The sequence below is a fragment of the Crocuta crocuta genome, unplaced genomic scaffold (genome assembly GCF_008692635.1).
Source record: "Crocuta crocuta isolate KB4526 unplaced genomic scaffold, BGI_CrCroc_1.0 scaffold193, whole genome shotgun sequence".
In the NCBI taxonomy this organism is placed as follows: Eukaryota; Metazoa; Chordata; class Mammalia; order Carnivora; family Hyaenidae; genus Crocuta; species Crocuta crocuta.
Genome location: NW_027529624.1, coordinates 5,934,595 through 5,950,247, shown reverse-complemented (window position 1 = coordinate 5,950,247; position 15,653 = coordinate 5,934,595). Strand labels below are relative to the sequence as shown.

The 15,653-nt window shown below is 57.9% G+C and overlaps 1 protein-coding gene across 1 annotated transcript in view; it reads left to right on the top strand.

The window, feature by feature from the left end:
* The window catches only part of MYH9 (myosin heavy chain 9), a 58,214-nt gene that overhangs the window by 27,109 nt on the left and 15,452 nt on the right, over positions 1 to 15,653 (top strand). Inside the window, exons 9-21 of the mRNA XM_077762058.1 lie at positions 273 to 368; positions 1,246 to 1,364; positions 2,681 to 2,833; positions 3,719 to 3,892; positions 5,703 to 5,876; positions 7,627 to 7,741; positions 9,774 to 9,967; positions 10,298 to 10,419; positions 11,126 to 11,195; positions 12,858 to 13,018; positions 13,836 to 13,944; positions 15,035 to 15,166; positions 15,418 to 15,624. Of these exons, the coding sequence (XP_077618184.1) occupies positions 273 to 368; positions 1,246 to 1,364; positions 2,681 to 2,833; positions 3,719 to 3,892; positions 5,703 to 5,876; positions 7,627 to 7,741; positions 9,774 to 9,967; positions 10,298 to 10,419; positions 11,126 to 11,195; positions 12,858 to 13,018; positions 13,836 to 13,944; positions 15,035 to 15,166; positions 15,418 to 15,624 (1,826 nt within the window). The remainder of the gene's footprint in view (positions 1 to 272; positions 369 to 1,245; positions 1,365 to 2,680; positions 2,834 to 3,718; positions 3,893 to 5,702; positions 5,877 to 7,626; positions 7,742 to 9,773; positions 9,968 to 10,297; positions 10,420 to 11,125; positions 11,196 to 12,857; positions 13,019 to 13,835; positions 13,945 to 15,034; positions 15,167 to 15,417; positions 15,625 to 15,653) is intronic.

The window sequence follows — 15,653 nt, the reverse complement described above, 5'->3', positions numbered from 1 at the left end:
CAATAAAACTTTATTTATAAAAACAGGCATTGGGCCAGAGGCATGTCTGTGGTCCAGGTTTAGAGGTTTTAAGAGGTTTAAACAGAGCTTGGGGCTAAGCATAGGGCTGTCTAAGCCGTGGTCTGTCAGAGGCCCTGATCGTGAGCCGCAGGGTGGTTGTGGCCAGCGTGCGGCTTGTCTTGTCCAAGGGTCCCTGGGGGAGTGGCTGCCCCCACCCAGGGGCTTATTCCAATCCCTGCCTGGTTCTAAGCTCCCTTCGGTTGCCCCCCAAGGCTTGCTGAGGGTCATTTCGGGAGTTCTTCAGCTCGGCAACATCGTCTTCAAGAAGGAGCGTAATACTGACCAGGCATCCATGCCCGACAACACAGGTAACACCCGTGGGCCCATCGCCTAGAATGTGCGGCCCAGAGTCTGGCCTTGGAGTTGCCCAGGAGAAGCCTCGTAGGAATTCCAGACAGTCCTCAAATTTTTCATTTCTCGTGTGTTTCTGGCTGGCTGTCACTCCGTGTTTTTTGTAAACTACACGTGAACGTGTCCCTAGTGCTTCTTCAGGGAGGAAGCATCAGCATGAGTTAGAAAATCCCTCAGTCACATGGACCCGGGTTTCCCCATTCGTTGTGGAGGCCAAAGCAGTTGTCCCAGTTAAGACAGGGATTTCTGCCGCTGCCCCAGCTCAGCGCGCCTCACCTGTGAACACGTCAGGACCAGGAAGCGCTGCCGGCACCGGATCTGCTCCTTGGCCACTGCCGTTCCCCCGAGTCAGTGAATGACCCCACTTAAGCGATCGGCCTTAATGTGCCCTCCTGAGTCGCTTTTGAAAAAACTTAACACAGGGTTGTCTGGATAGAATAAGATGTGTCCGTGGGATGTGTGCCGTTAGGCCCCTTGGAGGGGTTGGGGCGGCTCCTCACAGGCCCGTTTGTGGGTGGGACGCACTTCTGCACGGAGTGGCCGAGGTCGTACGGAGGAGCCAGTGCTGACCCCCCTCCCCCCGCCCCTGGTGGGGTGCGCGCCTCCCGGCCACTTGCAGCTGGTGACGGTTCAGGTCTCCATGGCTGCTCAGTCTAACGGGACAGCCAGGGACTCAGTGCCCTGCTGAGGAGGCCCCCCCCACCCCCCGCCCTGAGGCTGTCGGCCCAGTAATGACTGCTCAGCCACCACCTTGTGCTTGAGCAGAGGGACTCGTTCTCCTGGGGTCAATTAACATCTTCTCCCTTCCCTTCCTTACTCTATGGAAAATACCAGCCGCCCAAAAAGTGTCCCACCTCCTGGGTATCAATGTGACGGATTTCACCAGAGGAATCCTTACCCCACGCATCAAGGTGGGACGGGACTATGTCCAGAAGGCACAGACTAAGGAACAGGTACGCCCTCTGGCTGGGGGAGTGGGAGGGGGGTTCGGGGGGTCGTCCAGAAGGCTGGTCCAGTGCAGGACGGCGCAGCTGCTCTCCGAGCCCGTGCCGAGCGCTGGCTCTCCATCACCTGCCACCTCGTTGCGCATGGTGGGAGGTGGGAGATGGCAGCTGGAGGCCTCCCCCAGCCGCGGCCTCCCCGTGGGACCCGAGCTCCCTCCCTGCGGGCCCCTCTGTTGGCACTGGTGGGGCACCGTTGAAGGTGCTACTCCCATCTCGCAAAAATACGCCCAAGTTCACTCTTCCCTAAGGGTGCCGTCCGCTGTACCCCACACTGGGGGCTGTCCCCATCCCACCACAGCCAAGGACTTTGTTCTTAGAAGACTGTAATTGTCACTACCTGTTCGTTTCCCAAATAATTTAAAAAAATGTTAGTGTTTATTTATATTAGAGAGCATGTGCCTGTGGGGGAGGGGCAGAGGGCAGAGAGACAGACACAGATTCTGAAGCAGGCTCTGGGCTGCGAACTGCAAGCTGTCCACACAGAGCCAGACACGGGGCTCAAAGTCAATGAGCTGTGATATCATGGCCTGAGCCCAAGTTGGATGCTCAACTGACTGAGCCACCCAGGTGCTCCTGTTCTTTTTTTTAATGTTTATTTATTTTGAGACACAGAGAGAGAACACTCACAAGCAGGAGAGGGGCACAGAGAGAGTGGGGGACAGAGGATTCAAAGCAGGCTCTAGGCTCCGTGTTGACAGCACAGAGCCCAATGTGGGGCTCGAATCCACGAGCACTGAGATCATGACCTGAGCTGAAGTCGGATGGACGCTCAACCGACTGAGCCACCCAGGTGCCCCAATCCCCATTTATTTGAAAAAATTTTTATTTATTTTTGAGAGAGAGAGAGAAAGCGAGCATGTGGGCGGGACAGGGGTAGAGAGAGAGGGAGACACAAGCTCCAGACTCTGAGTTGTCAGCACAGAGCCCGACATGGGACTCGAACTCATGAACATGAGATCATGACCTGAGCTGAAGTCAGATGGACGCTCAACCGACTGAGCCACCCAGGTGCCCCAATCCCCATTTATTTTAGAAAGGTTTTTGCAAGTATATCTTTTAAGTACTTAATTGTCGGGGGTGTAGATTGTTTCAACTCTTTGTCATCATAAATAACATTGTAGTGAACAGATTTGGGTGTGAAGTTTTTTCCCTCATCCTTAGGACTATTTCTCTGGGGGAGGGCCCTGCAGCTGAATTCCTGGAGCAAAGCGCTCCTTATATCTGACTCCTGTCCCCCTGGGTGTGTCCCTGCCTTACCCCACCAGGCTGACTTTGCCATTGAGGCCTTGGCCAAGGCCACCTATGAGCGAATGTTCCGCTGGCTAGTGCTGAGGATCAACAAGGCTCTGGACAAGACCAAGAGGCAGGGCGCCTCTTTCATCGGGATCCTGGACATCGCCGGCTTCGAGATCTTTGATGTGAGTCTCTCCCTCGTGCCCCCTCAGCCACCTTCTCCCTGGCTGGGAATCCAAGTGGGCCACATGGACACGGAAGACCTCAGTGGGGTGTATGTTAAGGGTAAATAAGCACGCGCACTCCCAACCAGCAGTGCCAGAGAGAATGGGGCCTTCTAGCTGCCGTCCTGTTCATGGACAGGTGCTTTCTGAGATTTTAATCTTGGCAACTGTTCATTGGGCGTTGGGGCAAGGCATCATCTCTGCCCATGAAGACTGAGGTCTGGTAGGAGAAAATGATCATGGCAGGAGATCAGAGGTTCTCAGCCTGCGGTCCCTGGCGCATCTCGGAGAGGCCGTTAACTTTGGAGGGGGGTATTATCTCTTTATGTTTCACTAACATCTCACTGAAGAGAGGCGTTTCTCTCGTTGTGATTGGAGCAACATATTCAGACCACAGTTGCCTGAGCACCGCTTGGGATCTGTCTCCAGTGGAAACCCAATGTTTGCACATCACAGCAATTGTAACATCATTTGTGTTCATCCGCTTCAAAATTCCGGAAGTTAGGACGCCCGCAGCCCATGCTTGTTAGTAAGGAAGCGCAGCGTATTGGCGCGTCACAGCACTTGGATAATCACATTTCATCCGAACTTCTTTCCTTCTCAAACTGTTTTATCCTTTCTCAAACGTTGTTCTGAGAGAGGTTCGGCCAGGCTGCTAGAAAGGTCCGCGGGTCCCCCAAAAGTGAGGAGCCCCTGCCCTCGGTTAGACGACAGAAGGCGCCTGCCCATGTGGGCTCCCGGGCTCCCCAGGCCCAGCACTGAGGGCTCAACGCCGTCCCCTCCTTCCCGAGGTGCTGCGGCTTTGAGGCGGGCGGGCACCCCTCTGACGTGGCCTCCTCCTTGCAGCTCAACTCCTTCGAGCAGCTGTGCATCAACTACACCAACGAGAAGCTGCAGCAGCTCTTCAACCACACGATGTTCATCCTGGAGCAGGAGGAGTACCAGCGCGAGGGCATCGAGTGGAACTTCATCGACTTCGGCCTTGACCTGCAGCCCTGCATCGACCTCATCGAGAAGCCAGTAAGAGCCAGACCCGCTCAGACCTCAGACCTCAGACCTGGCTGGCCCCTCACCTGCTCACAGGGGGGGAGCGGGGGGGGGGCGCACCTCGCCTCCCTCTCTGTGTTGGCTTGGGGGGTCCTGGGGGTGTATGTGTCTGGGTCCTCTTCCGTCGGTGTCACCTGCAGGAATAGGTCATGGGCTCAGATCCGTGGCCTGCTGACTAGATGGGGACGTGGGCGGTGCCCAAGTGTCCAGTCTTCAGTCCCAGAAGATCACCCAGGGTTTACCTGAGGGGTGGGCTCGACAAGGCTTTCTTTGTCTTAAGGAAACAGGCTTGCTTTTAGGTGGTGACATCCTGTCCTCAGATGCTTCTGCTGTAGCGTAGGCTGTGCAGACCCGGGACGTGGCGTGCCGGTCCCCGTAAAGGTGTCGACGCGCTGTCTGCCCCCTTCAGGACTAGCTCAGCACCAGAGCGTTGGCTTTTGTGGCGGGTGGCGGTGGCCTAAGAGCTATCCCCTTTTCCTTCATTTCATAGTGAAAGCTCTCGCCAGGTGCCATTGGCGTCTAGGTTGGACAAGGTGTGCTTTTTAATGGAGGCTGAGATGTTTCTTTCCCTGCGTTCCCTCTTAAAATTTTTTTTTAATTTTTTAAATTTTTTTTAAATTTATTTCTAGGAGAGAGAGAGAGACAGCATGACCAGGGGAGGGTCAGAGAGAGAGGGAGACACAGACTCTGAAACAGGCTCCAGGCTCTGAGCTGGCAGTCAGCACAGAGCCCGATGCGGGGCTCGAACCCACGAACCGCGAGATCATGACCTAAGCGAAAGTTGGACGCTTAACCGACTAAGCCACCCAGGCATCCCCCCTGCGTTCCCTCTTGATGGAGCTAAAGCGCTGACCTCACATCTTCCCAGAGGCCCAAGCTACCGAAAATGGGAAAGTAGTTGGAAAGGCCTAGGAAGAAGGCCGTGCCTTTGGAAGTTCCAGCCAGGGCAGGGAGCAGGGGTTGAAAGACTCCACGATCCTAACGTGAAGCAGTTTATTTTTGTGATGAGTTGGCTTTTTTGTTTTTTGGGTTTTTTGTTTTTTTTTTGTTTTGTTTTTTAATCGGTTGAGATTTCCATGAACAGGATCCCATCTGACTTTGAGTCTTGTCAGCCACTCTGCACAGTGTTCGAGTCCGTTTTCTTACCTTGTCAACAGAGTGTACTTGGGGCTTCCTTGGAGGACTTGACCGAAGAGTCACATCTCACCCCGTAGCCGTGCAGATGCGGCGCGTGGGTCGGTGTCTCAGGGTGACTGCAGGGGCCCAGGCACCTGTGAGAATAGCCTCTGGGCACGTGGTCTTGGCACGCACCCATCAGACCCGTGTGCTAAGTTGGAGAACCTCCGTGGTAGATCATCTGGCTGAGGTGGGTCAGCCACAGGCTAGGTCCCAGAAGTTTCTTTTTAAACTAGAACTCTTTTTTTTTTTTTCTTTTTAATGTTCATTTTTGAGAGAGAGGGGAGAAGGAGACAGAGGATCCCAAGTGGGCTCTGTGCTGACAGCAGACAGTCTGACGTGGGGCTCGAACCCACGAACCGTGAGATCATGAGCTGAGCCGAAGTCGGATGCTCAAGCGAATGAGCCACCCAGGCGCCCCTGAGCTAGAACTCCTGAATCAAGTTTCACTAATGCTTCTCTTTACCCTCAGTGTGGGGCCCCGCGCCGCCTGCCTTCTACTGAGATTCTGGGGATTCTGAGTACTGACCTTTGCCCTCCTGGCAGGGCAGGGGCAGGGAGCGCCCCCAGGTGGGGCTTCCCCTGTGTGACACTGTGCATTTCCTAGGCCGGCCCCCCTGGCATCCTGGCCCTGCTGGATGAGGAATGCTGGTTCCCCAAAGCCACCGACAAGAGCTTCGTGGAGAAGGTGGTACAGGAGCAGGGCACCCACCCCAAGTTCCAGAAGCCCAAGCAGCTGAAGGACAAAGCTGATTTCTGCATCATCCACTACGCGGGCAAGGTGAGGGGGGCACGCGCCTGGGTTGGTGCCGGCCTGGCCTTCTCCGGCGTGTGGGGGAGGAGCTTCCGTCTAGGCCAAGGAGCTGGGCGGCCCAGGGGGCACTCCTTGCCTAGTGACTCGCCCAGCAGCGGGCCTAGACAATTGAATTAGAACTCTGTCACTTATTAAGTCATTAAGTGGTGTGGCTTTGGGCCAGTTAACATCTCTGAGCCTCCATTGCCTCGTCTGGAGAACAAGTAGCCACTGCCGTGCAGGGTGACATGTATTAGGTGAGCTTGCGAAGCTGGGTGCGCGGCACAGGTAGCGCTGCAGGGCGGGCCCGCTCCGCCCCTGCGCCACTGACCTCGTGAGGACCGTCAGGTGCATTGTGGGACGTCGGCAGCACTCCTGGCTTCTGCCCACCAGGGGTCAGCAGCCTTCTCCCTGGTTGTGGCATGAATGTCTCTAGGTTTCTCCAGACATGGGGTGGGCGCAGTCGTTCTGGTTCAGGGCCACCACCGTAGGTGATGGCTTTGTTGTCACCGAGTCTGCGTGGCCACACAGTGGCACGGCCGCTCTAGAACCTGCCTGAAGAGGGTGCCCTGAGTCTGCAGAAGCCTGTGCTTAGAGTAAAGCCGGTTTCCGCAAGTTCTGTGCCGCTTGCTTGAAGCTCTTGGCTGGGAATCACCGCCTGAGCACACGGGGCTTTCACAGCACCGCCCCGGAGCCACACCTGTGCCCCGCCCGCTGCCCCTGACCATGGCCCCACACTGCCCGGCCGCCCCCGCTCAGCCCACCTGGTCCCTACAGCTGCTGAAGCACGCGGCTCTTGCCTTTAAAAATACTCATTAAGAAATTCTGTTTCTATAGTAATGTCCCCAAGCCTGCATTTTGGCGTCTACCTTTGTTAGAAACTCACACGACACTTGCCGGGCCCAGGCTGCAGTATTATTTATAATGCAAAATAGCGCCTCCCCCCTCCCCCCCGAAAGCCCACTGGGGCGAGCCTGAGTGATGAAAGTAGCCACGTGTGTCCACGCTTGGGCTTATGGCTGTGCCCAGGTGGCCACGTGGCCGCGACACTGCCCCTGGGGCCTTGTCGTCTCCCGGGAGGTGACTCTGCTTCTGGGGAATAGGAAGCCAGCGTCACACACCCCCTCATGACAGCAGCACACGTGTGGGAGAACCCCCAGAAGGGGCCGGGGAGGAGCGGCGGCCCAGGAGCTGGGTCACTTCCACGCGGCGCTGTGCACTAGGGGTCGGGAGGCCCAGGTGGCCTGCGAGCTGTCTGCTCTGTTCTGGGAATGTTTACGGCGAAAGTACAGCGAGCGGATTGCTGGTTCATGCAAGCTCAGAGAAAACAGGCAGGCGTCCTGAGAAAGAGCAAAAGAGCAAAAAATCCTTGTTCTGTTACCAAAAAGAAATACTGCAACATTTTGGTTAAGTCCTGGCTAGGGTTGTTTTTCTGCTGTTTGTATCACCTGGAAACAAAATTAAAGACGGAATATCCTGTTTCATGAGCCGCACGCAGCATAGATTCCTTAGTGAGTCCCCCTTGCTGGGTGTCTGTGTTCGCAGTTTGTCACTCTCCCGCATCGCACTGCCCTTGCCACTCCTCATTTCTTTCTCGGGGAAGGAAATACCAGCTGAGGGGGTGTTGGTGTTGTTGAGTCTCCCTGCCCCTCCCCTGCCACGAGGCCGGCTTGTTTTCGGGGCCACAGTGAGAGCTCGTGTCCCCAGAGCAGCTGTGACCTGCGCCCGATTCCTGCAGGTGGATTACAAAGCCGACGAATGGCTGATGAAGAACATGGACCCCCTGAACGACAACATCGCCACGCTTCTGCACCAGTCCTCCGACAAGTTCGTCTCCGAGCTCTGGAAGGATGGTACGCCCCTTGCCCCCCGCCTCTTCCCCCCTTCTCTGCTGTCCTGGAACAGGCTGGGTGGCCTCCTCCCGCGGGGAGGACCAGGCGGCCCACAGCCTCGCTGCAGTTTCCCGTCCCCACCTTACTGCGTTTCCGCCTCTCCTCGGCAGGCCGGGGGCTCTGGAGTCGTTCTCTTGTTTCCGTCGGGTCCTCTGTTCCCCCTGCCTGGTTTTGCTCTAACCTCTCTGTTGCAGAGATGCAGAGCACTCAGAGAGCCTATTTCTATCAACGCTTTCCCTTTCTCCACCTAGAATCAGGTGACTGGCCGCCCAGAGGGCTGCCCTGTGTGTGTGGTGCGTCCGGGGCTGTGCGAGGCGCGCTTTGCTGAGATTTTCCTACCCCCACCCCCATCGACTCTCCCTGCCTGACTCTCCTCTTCTCCGGTCCGGCCCCCAGCACGTGGGCAGGCTGTCGTTGTTGATGTCTGTGCATCTTGAAAGCGGCAGAAAACCGACATTGTGAAAATGTGTATGCTCCACAGAGATGCTCGTGCAATGCTGCTTCAGTGGCTGTGCCTTGTCAGCATGAGACTTAGGTGTTGTGCGCCTGAAGGCTGAAGTCACATCTGTGCCTGCGTGCATGTGGCACGCTCAGCCGGAGCCGCCTCCTTCTGGGCCGGGCCTCTGGGGGGCAGTACACACTTACATGAAACGGCCGGTTATTAAGGGGCACGGGCGACCTTGCACCGGGCAACCCAGTGGCTCGTGGCCACCCACTCCCGGGAAGCCCTCAGTAACCAGTAAACTGGGCCCCAGGCTCCTAAGGTCAGAAATACCACCCATTTTAATCAACTGGATCATCGAGTGTGTCCTCACTCCCTGCTTCTGTCTTGAGCTCCCCGTCTTTTGGCTGCCTTCAGGTCAATACTAGAGGCCCGGCCACGAAGGCATAGGAAGCAGACCTTGTCACACAGAATGCTTAGCTTTCACATCCAGTAGCCGAAGCGCTCACCTTAATATTGGTTCTTGCCTAAAGCCGACCTCAAATCCCTGGCCACTTGGGTTGGGTTTGCTTATTACTTTGGACTCACCTGGAAGGAAGCAGTTCCTTCATTGTTCCGGGCGTGCGCCACAGGCAGGGGCTGCTTCCTCAGAGGGCGGCTCAGACGACGAAGACCCTTGAGCGAGGAGACCTGGCAAGAGGCGAGAGTGGGAGGGGTCTTCAGACTTCAGGATACGCACTGTCCGTGCTAGTTCTTGAGGCCTCTCTGCTCCTGACGCCTTGTGCCTCTCTGGGTCCCTGGTGCAGGGAGGTCTGCACGGGGGGCTTCCAGACCAGTGTGTGTGTGGGGGGGGTGTCAGCCAGAGTCCTGTAGACAGTGGAGGTAGCTTTCCGGCTCCCACTTTCTAACTCCCAGCTCTGTACTCTTTGGTAAAGGTCAGTGGGAAGTCAGAATACTGATTTTTCCTGCAGGTCAGGTTTTTTGTTTTTGATTTTTTTTTTTTCTTTTTAAATTTTAAAAGAGAGAGAGGGGCAGAGAGAGAGAGGGAGACACAGAATCCGAAGCAGGCTCCAGGCTCTGAGCTGTCAGCACAGAGGCTGACCTGGGGCTCGAACTCATGAACTGCGAGATTATGACCTGAGCCGAAGTCGGATGCTTCACCGACTGAGCCCCCCAGCGCCCCCAGTAGGTCAGGTTTTAACACCTCCTTAGAACCAGCCTAGTAGACTAGCCTGGTAGCTTTACTGCCTCTCTGGGAATAAGAGCGACCACAGTAGCCTGAAGATGGTTGATGCCAGTAGACCATCCCTCTTTGTGGCTTAGCAGGCTCTCCACACCCTTTCCTGCCTCCTGTTCACTACATTAAGTTGGCTGAATGTTTGAGGTTGATCTTAGCTCTCTGTGTAGATTCTAAGTAGAAGTGGCCCCGCTGTTCCGTAGCCTTTCCTCCTTTGTCCAGGTGTCTGTCTGTCTCTTTCCTGTCCCTTCACAGCTCCCCCTCCCCTGCTCAGACCGATGGGTATTCATGTGCTGTTTGGGTGGTCTCCACAGTGGACCGCATCATCGGCCTGGACCAGGTGGCCGGCATGTCGGAGACGGCGCTGCCCGGGGCCTTCAAGACTCGGAAGGGCATGTTCCGCACCGTGGGGCAGCTGTACAAGGAGCAGCTGGCCAAGCTGATGGCCACACTGCGCAACACCAACCCCAACTTCGTCCGCTGCATCATCCCCAACCATGAGAAGAAGGTGCGGGGGCCGGGCCCCTGTCTGTCCCCCTGGGCTGAACTGATTCCTCCCCGCTCGCCCCGAGAGCCACAGTGGAGGCCCCGTGCGGGTTGGCATGGGACGCTCTCAGCAGACAGGCTGTGGTCGTAGCTGCCAGGTGTACCGTCTCTCCATGGCCTTTCCCATACCTGGGTCGGGCATCTTGGCTGTCCAAATTGCGGGCAGCGGTGATGCCCACTCCGGGGCCTTTTTCCCCATTGAGTCTGCCAGGGGGAGGCGGGCCTTGCCCTCCCTTTCTCCATCGACCCTGTGCCTGGAGGCGAGGCCCCACCCACCTGTTTGTTCCTCCAGGCTGGCAAACTGGACCCCCACCTGGTGCTGGACCAGCTGCGCTGCAATGGGGTTCTGGAAGGCATCCGCATCTGCCGCCAGGGCTTCCCCAACAGGGTGGTCTTCCAGGAATTCCGGCAGCGGTGAGCCTACGTCCCCGGGGGCCAGGGCAGCTGGGTGAGGGGGCAGTCTCCTCGTCCACATAGAGCTGAGGCCCGGTGGCTCCCGTTCTTTCTCTGGGCCGCCCTCTGTGAGAAGAATATCCCCGTCTTGCTAGTTATCTTGCTTTTATTTCTAGTGGTTGGAAGGCCTCCTGCTATTAGAGGAGCTAGGGAGGGAAATCCAAAAGGAATCCGCCAGAGATGGGGTGGTGGAGGAACTTTCTAGAAGTGGAGATTGCAGAGAGCTGCAGCTTCTGGTCATGTGTGCAGAGGGACGTTGGTGACAGCGTCTTATTTGCCTCTGGACTGTGCTTGGTGCCGGCCCTATTTCTGGAACCATCCGTGCATTAGAGGCCCCTCAGCACCCCTGGGTGGGCTTCCTGGGTTACAGGTGCAGACACTGGGTGGTGAGCAGTTGGTGACCGCCTAAAGCTCGCCCTCGAGTGGCCAAAAGAGCCCAAAGTGTGTTTCCATTCACTTTCTGGAAAACACGCAGGCAGCCTTTCTGTGCCGTTCAGCCTCACCAAAGAGCAGGGTGGGATTTGCCGCATGTCTTCCTCCCTCAGGAGACTTTGGGGGAGAGAAGTCTGCGTGCGCTGCCCCGTGGGGACCGTCTCCTCTACGTGCGTCCCAGGCCACGTGGAATCCAAGCAAGGGACAGACTGACCAGGCTTTCTTTTTCCCTCAGATATGAGATCCTGACACCAAATGCCATTCCCAAGGGCTTCATGGACGGGAAGCAGGCCTGCGTGCTCATGGTGAGTAGGGCTGCCGCCTGGGCCTCCCTGTGGGGGCGGGACCGTGGGCGGGGGGTGCCGTGTGCCCGGACAAGTGCCCTTTTCACCCGATGACGCCTGTGCTCTGTGGTCCTGCTCTTGCCCCGGTGCTGGTTCTGCCGGGTGCTCCGAGCAGCAGCCGTCTTGGCCCCGGGATGGTCAGGGATGGCGTGGGCGACACCCGCTCTGTGGCCCTGGCAAGGCTTTGACGGGGGCAGGTCCCTTACTTCCTCTGGGGTGGAAGTCCCTTACTTCTTGCTCAATCTTCCCTGGTTGTCACGCCAGTGTGGTCGGCAGGGGGCGCTTCCCCACCAGGGTAGCGGGCCCGGAGCACTGCCCCTGCCCTGGCCCGTGCAGCGCCCGCTTCCGGACATTTCCTCTCGGCCCCTAGAGCAGTGCCTGACGTGCAGTGGGCTCCCTGCGCTCTGCTGGGATGGGATGAAGGACGGCCCGCGGCGACGGTGGCCCAGCCGGCCCCGATCCCGCCCTGCGGGTGTCCTGCTGTTCCTGACTGTCCAGGGTTAGCGGCCATTGCCTTCTGTTTCCTTTACTTGGCCCTCTTGCCAAAGAGGAGGGAGGACAGGCTGGGGGGTTGGAGGAAAGAGAAGAGGGAAGAAGGAATTCGACTACTACCACGTGGAGGCTCTGCCTCGGCTGATAGGAGATGGGGTTGGAGGGTAGAGACCGCTCCTGCCCCGCACTCGCCAGCCCCAGCCCGTGGGACAGAAGGCGTGATTGGTAGCGGGTGTCTGGGCCACCCTTTCTCCTGGAGACTCTCTCAGTGGCTGTCCAGGGTAAGGGTGCCCCTCCTTCAGGCGCAGGGAGGGAAGATGCCCCACTCTGCCCTTCTCCTTCCGGGATGACCGGGGCTGTCTGGGCCCCGAGGCTTGCTCGGGCCCCGCTCCGCCCATTGCAGGCTCTGCCTTTTGAGAGCTAGTGCAGAAGCCTTTTCTCCTGGGAAGACAGGCAGCCCCTTGCCAGTGGGTTAACGAGAGAGCCTGTGCTGTACCGAAACGGCTCAGTGATGGTGCTGGCCACTGAGGTCTGTCTGTACACAGTCCGTGTGGCCCCAGGCTAAGCCCTTGGCTCTCCCGTTCAGTTCTCACAGCTGTCCTGGGGAGGAGGCACTTTTATTGGCCTTATTTATTCACTGTTTAAAAAAAATTAATGCATAATTCCCATTTTGTAGCTCAGGAAGCATGGGCTCCTAGAGGTTAAAGCCCCGGTCACCTAATTAGTGTTTGGTGCTGGGCTTGGCTTGAACTGGAGCGTGTCCTGGTCCTGGGCGAGGACAGTGTCGAGGTTCAGCCACCTCTCTGAGGGCGGCGTGGCGGGGCATTGGTGGTCCATGATTGCACCGTGCAGAGGTGGGAGGTCGAAGGAGAGGAGATCTTTAGGCCCCTTTAACGTTGAGGTTCTGTGTTTTCCTGCCATTTCCTGCGTTGCCGTGCCCTATGTGGGAAGCCACCTGTCCCTCCTCCCAGCGCCCTCCGAGCCTGCTCTCTCGGGCCCTGGGGGACAGGCTGCCCAGCGGAAAAGCAGCTGCTGGCGGACGGCCTCTCCGGGATGGCCTGCCGGCTCCCGGCTTTGCTCCAAGGGTCCTGTGGTGGCACGTGGCGAATGGCCTGCTCTGCTCCCATCTAGATCAAAGCCTTGGAGCTGGACAGCAACCTTTACCGCATTGGCCAGAGCAAGGTCTTCTTCCGGGCGGGCGTGCTGGCCCACCTGGAGGAGGAGCGGGACCTCAAGATCACCGACGTCATCATCGGGTTCCAGGCCTGCTGCAGGGGCTACCTGGCCAGGAAGTAAGTCCTTAGAGGGCTGCCCTGTCCAGCCCGCCTGCTTCCTGCTGCACGAGGGACTGTCGGGAAGCGGTGGCCTGGGACGCCCTGACGCCCGTCAGGGGTGCGGGTGACGCCCACCTGGAGTTCCCTGCTCCCCGCCTTCTGAGTTTATGTCTGAGGTTTACGGTGACTGGCTGGGAAGGGGGCAACTGTGCATGGATTTGCCTGCCCCGAACAGTCCTGTTCGCCAGTTCCTCGTGTGGGTACAACTCCCGGAGCCTGCCTGTCCCTGGAGTCTCCTGTGCTCCCGGGGCCCGGAGACCATCCTTGAATTCAGAGTAGCTCTGTTGAGAGTCAGGCTCACCTGCTGCAGAACAGCGGGTGTGGACGCTGCATGTTAGTCTCCAGAGCTGTGTCCCTGCTGAGGGACATGTGACCCGTGAGCACTGGGGGACAGGACAGGGGTTCGTGGTACTGGACCCACGGGGACTTTGTTTATCCAAAAGCCCCCCCAGTCGACACCTTGAGCCCACCTGTGCAGGACACCAGCTGCTGACATTTTCCCAGCAATAAAGCCCCAGGAGGGTGACAGGAGGGTGGGAGGCTGGAGTCAGTACATCTACTCAACGACCAGCCATCACACTCGACTCGGATCTAGTTAGCGCAGGAGGGGCTTTCATCTCGCAAACCTGCTTTTCCCTCAGTGAAGGAGGGCAGTCCGGGCCCCTGTCTTCCTCCGCAGGGTCACCCACAGGACTCAGCCCCAAAGCCCAGCCTCTTCCCTACACTCCTGTCGGGGGGTGTGCCGGGCGCTCCCTGACTGTGTCTCTCCACCCAGGGCCTTTGCCAAGCGGCAGCAGCAGCTGACGGCCATGAAGGTGCTGCAGAGGAACTGCGCCGCCTACCTGAAGCTGCGGAACTGGCAGTGGTGGCGGCTCTTCACCAAGGTGGGTTCTGGAAGGCGGCCTCGCCTCCTCACAGCCCAGCGGCTGCTCTGCCGGCCCTGCTGTGGTGGAGGGGACAGCGGCCTCTCGCGCTGGCCTCTGTGCGGGACCCATGGCCCCAGGGAGCTCCCTGCTCACACGAGCCTGAGGCAGTCCTGCCCTGTGGGGTCTAAAGCGAGTGAGCCGTGTTGTGTCCGGTGCCTGCGGCCTATCCTGCCGACCGAGCGCGGCGCAGCTCTCAGTGTGACGGCCCTGCGTGCTGGCCGCACTGTCCCCCGAGCAGCCACAGGGCGGTGGGTCAGAATCTGCAGTCATTTAGCTGTTTTGTTTGTTTTTAATGTTTATTTATTTATTTTGGGGGGAGGGCGCAGCGAGGGGCAGAGAGGGAGAAAGAATCCCAAGCAGGCTTCGCGACGCGGGGCTCAGTCTCATGAACCTGACCCAAATCGAGGGTCTGAGGACGCCCACTCAACTCAGCCACCCAGGCGGCCCTCTGCTGCCTTTGTTTATAATAAACACTTTGTGGCAATTGCAAAAAGCTCAACTAATAAAAAGCATAAGGAAGAGAACAAAAGCTCACTGTAATCCCTTCAACCCCAAGCGAGCCTCAGGATCGACTAGATGTTCCAATATTTATTCCCACTATCTTTTCCCCCTTTAAATCTTCGTTCTGTAAACTGTATGCATTCTTTACCTAGCTGAGCTCTGACTTGTATAAACAGTCTTGCGTTTTGTGTTTTCCATTTAGAATTCCTTCACGAGCGTCATTTTTTAAAAGTTAGCACGTTGCCCCCTGGAAACCTTGTGTATTTTATCTGACTACTTGCCTGCCGGTTCCTAGTTTCTCACTGTTGTAAATGGTGCCGTCCCGAACATCTTCACATCCATGGGGCCGTTCCCCCTGATGTGTAATAAGCGGGGCAGCGGCCTGCGGCACACAGCACCAAACTGGTCTCCAGAAAACTCGTGTGTGTTTGCACCTCCTTCCTGCCACTCCCACCAGCTTGCATCGGCACCGGTGAGGGGAGGCCTCGTGTTCTGGCCCGGACAGACGTCCTCGGCTGAGCGCTTCTGCCTCCGTCTCCCCTTCTAGGTCAAGCCGCTGCTGCAGGTGAGCCGGCAGGAGGAGGAGATGATGGCCAAGGAGGAGGAGCTGGTGAAGGTCCGCGAGAAGCAGCTGGCGGCTGAGAACAGGCTCACGGAGATGGAGACGCTCCAGTCCCAGGTAGGTGTCTGCCGGCTTCGCCCAGGCAGTAGTTTGCGCCGCTGCTTCCAGTGCTGCCACCTGCTGGCCACCGGTAGGCGGGGCGTGTTTGGAGTTTAAGGAGATGTTAACGGTCGCTGGGAAAGGCGATCTTCGCTCTGCAGCCCCCTTTCGGGGTTCTGTGGTGTAGGGAGGGCCCCCGGTGGGATGGGAGCGAGCCCCTGGCCCCCAGGGTTCGCAGGGGGCTCACGTGTTCCCCGTGCTCTCCGCAGCTCATGGCGGAGAAGTTGCAGCTGCAGGAGCAGCTGCAGGCGGAAACGGAACTGTGTGCCGAGGCTGAGGAGCTGCGGGCCCGCCTGACGGCCAAGAAGCAGGAGCTGGAGGAGATCTGCCACGACCTGGAGGCCAGGGTGGAGGAGGAGGAGGAGCGCTGCCAGCACCTGCAGGCTGAGAAGAAGAAAATGCAGCAGAACATCCAGGTGGAGGAGGGGGCAGGGCCAGGCGCCAG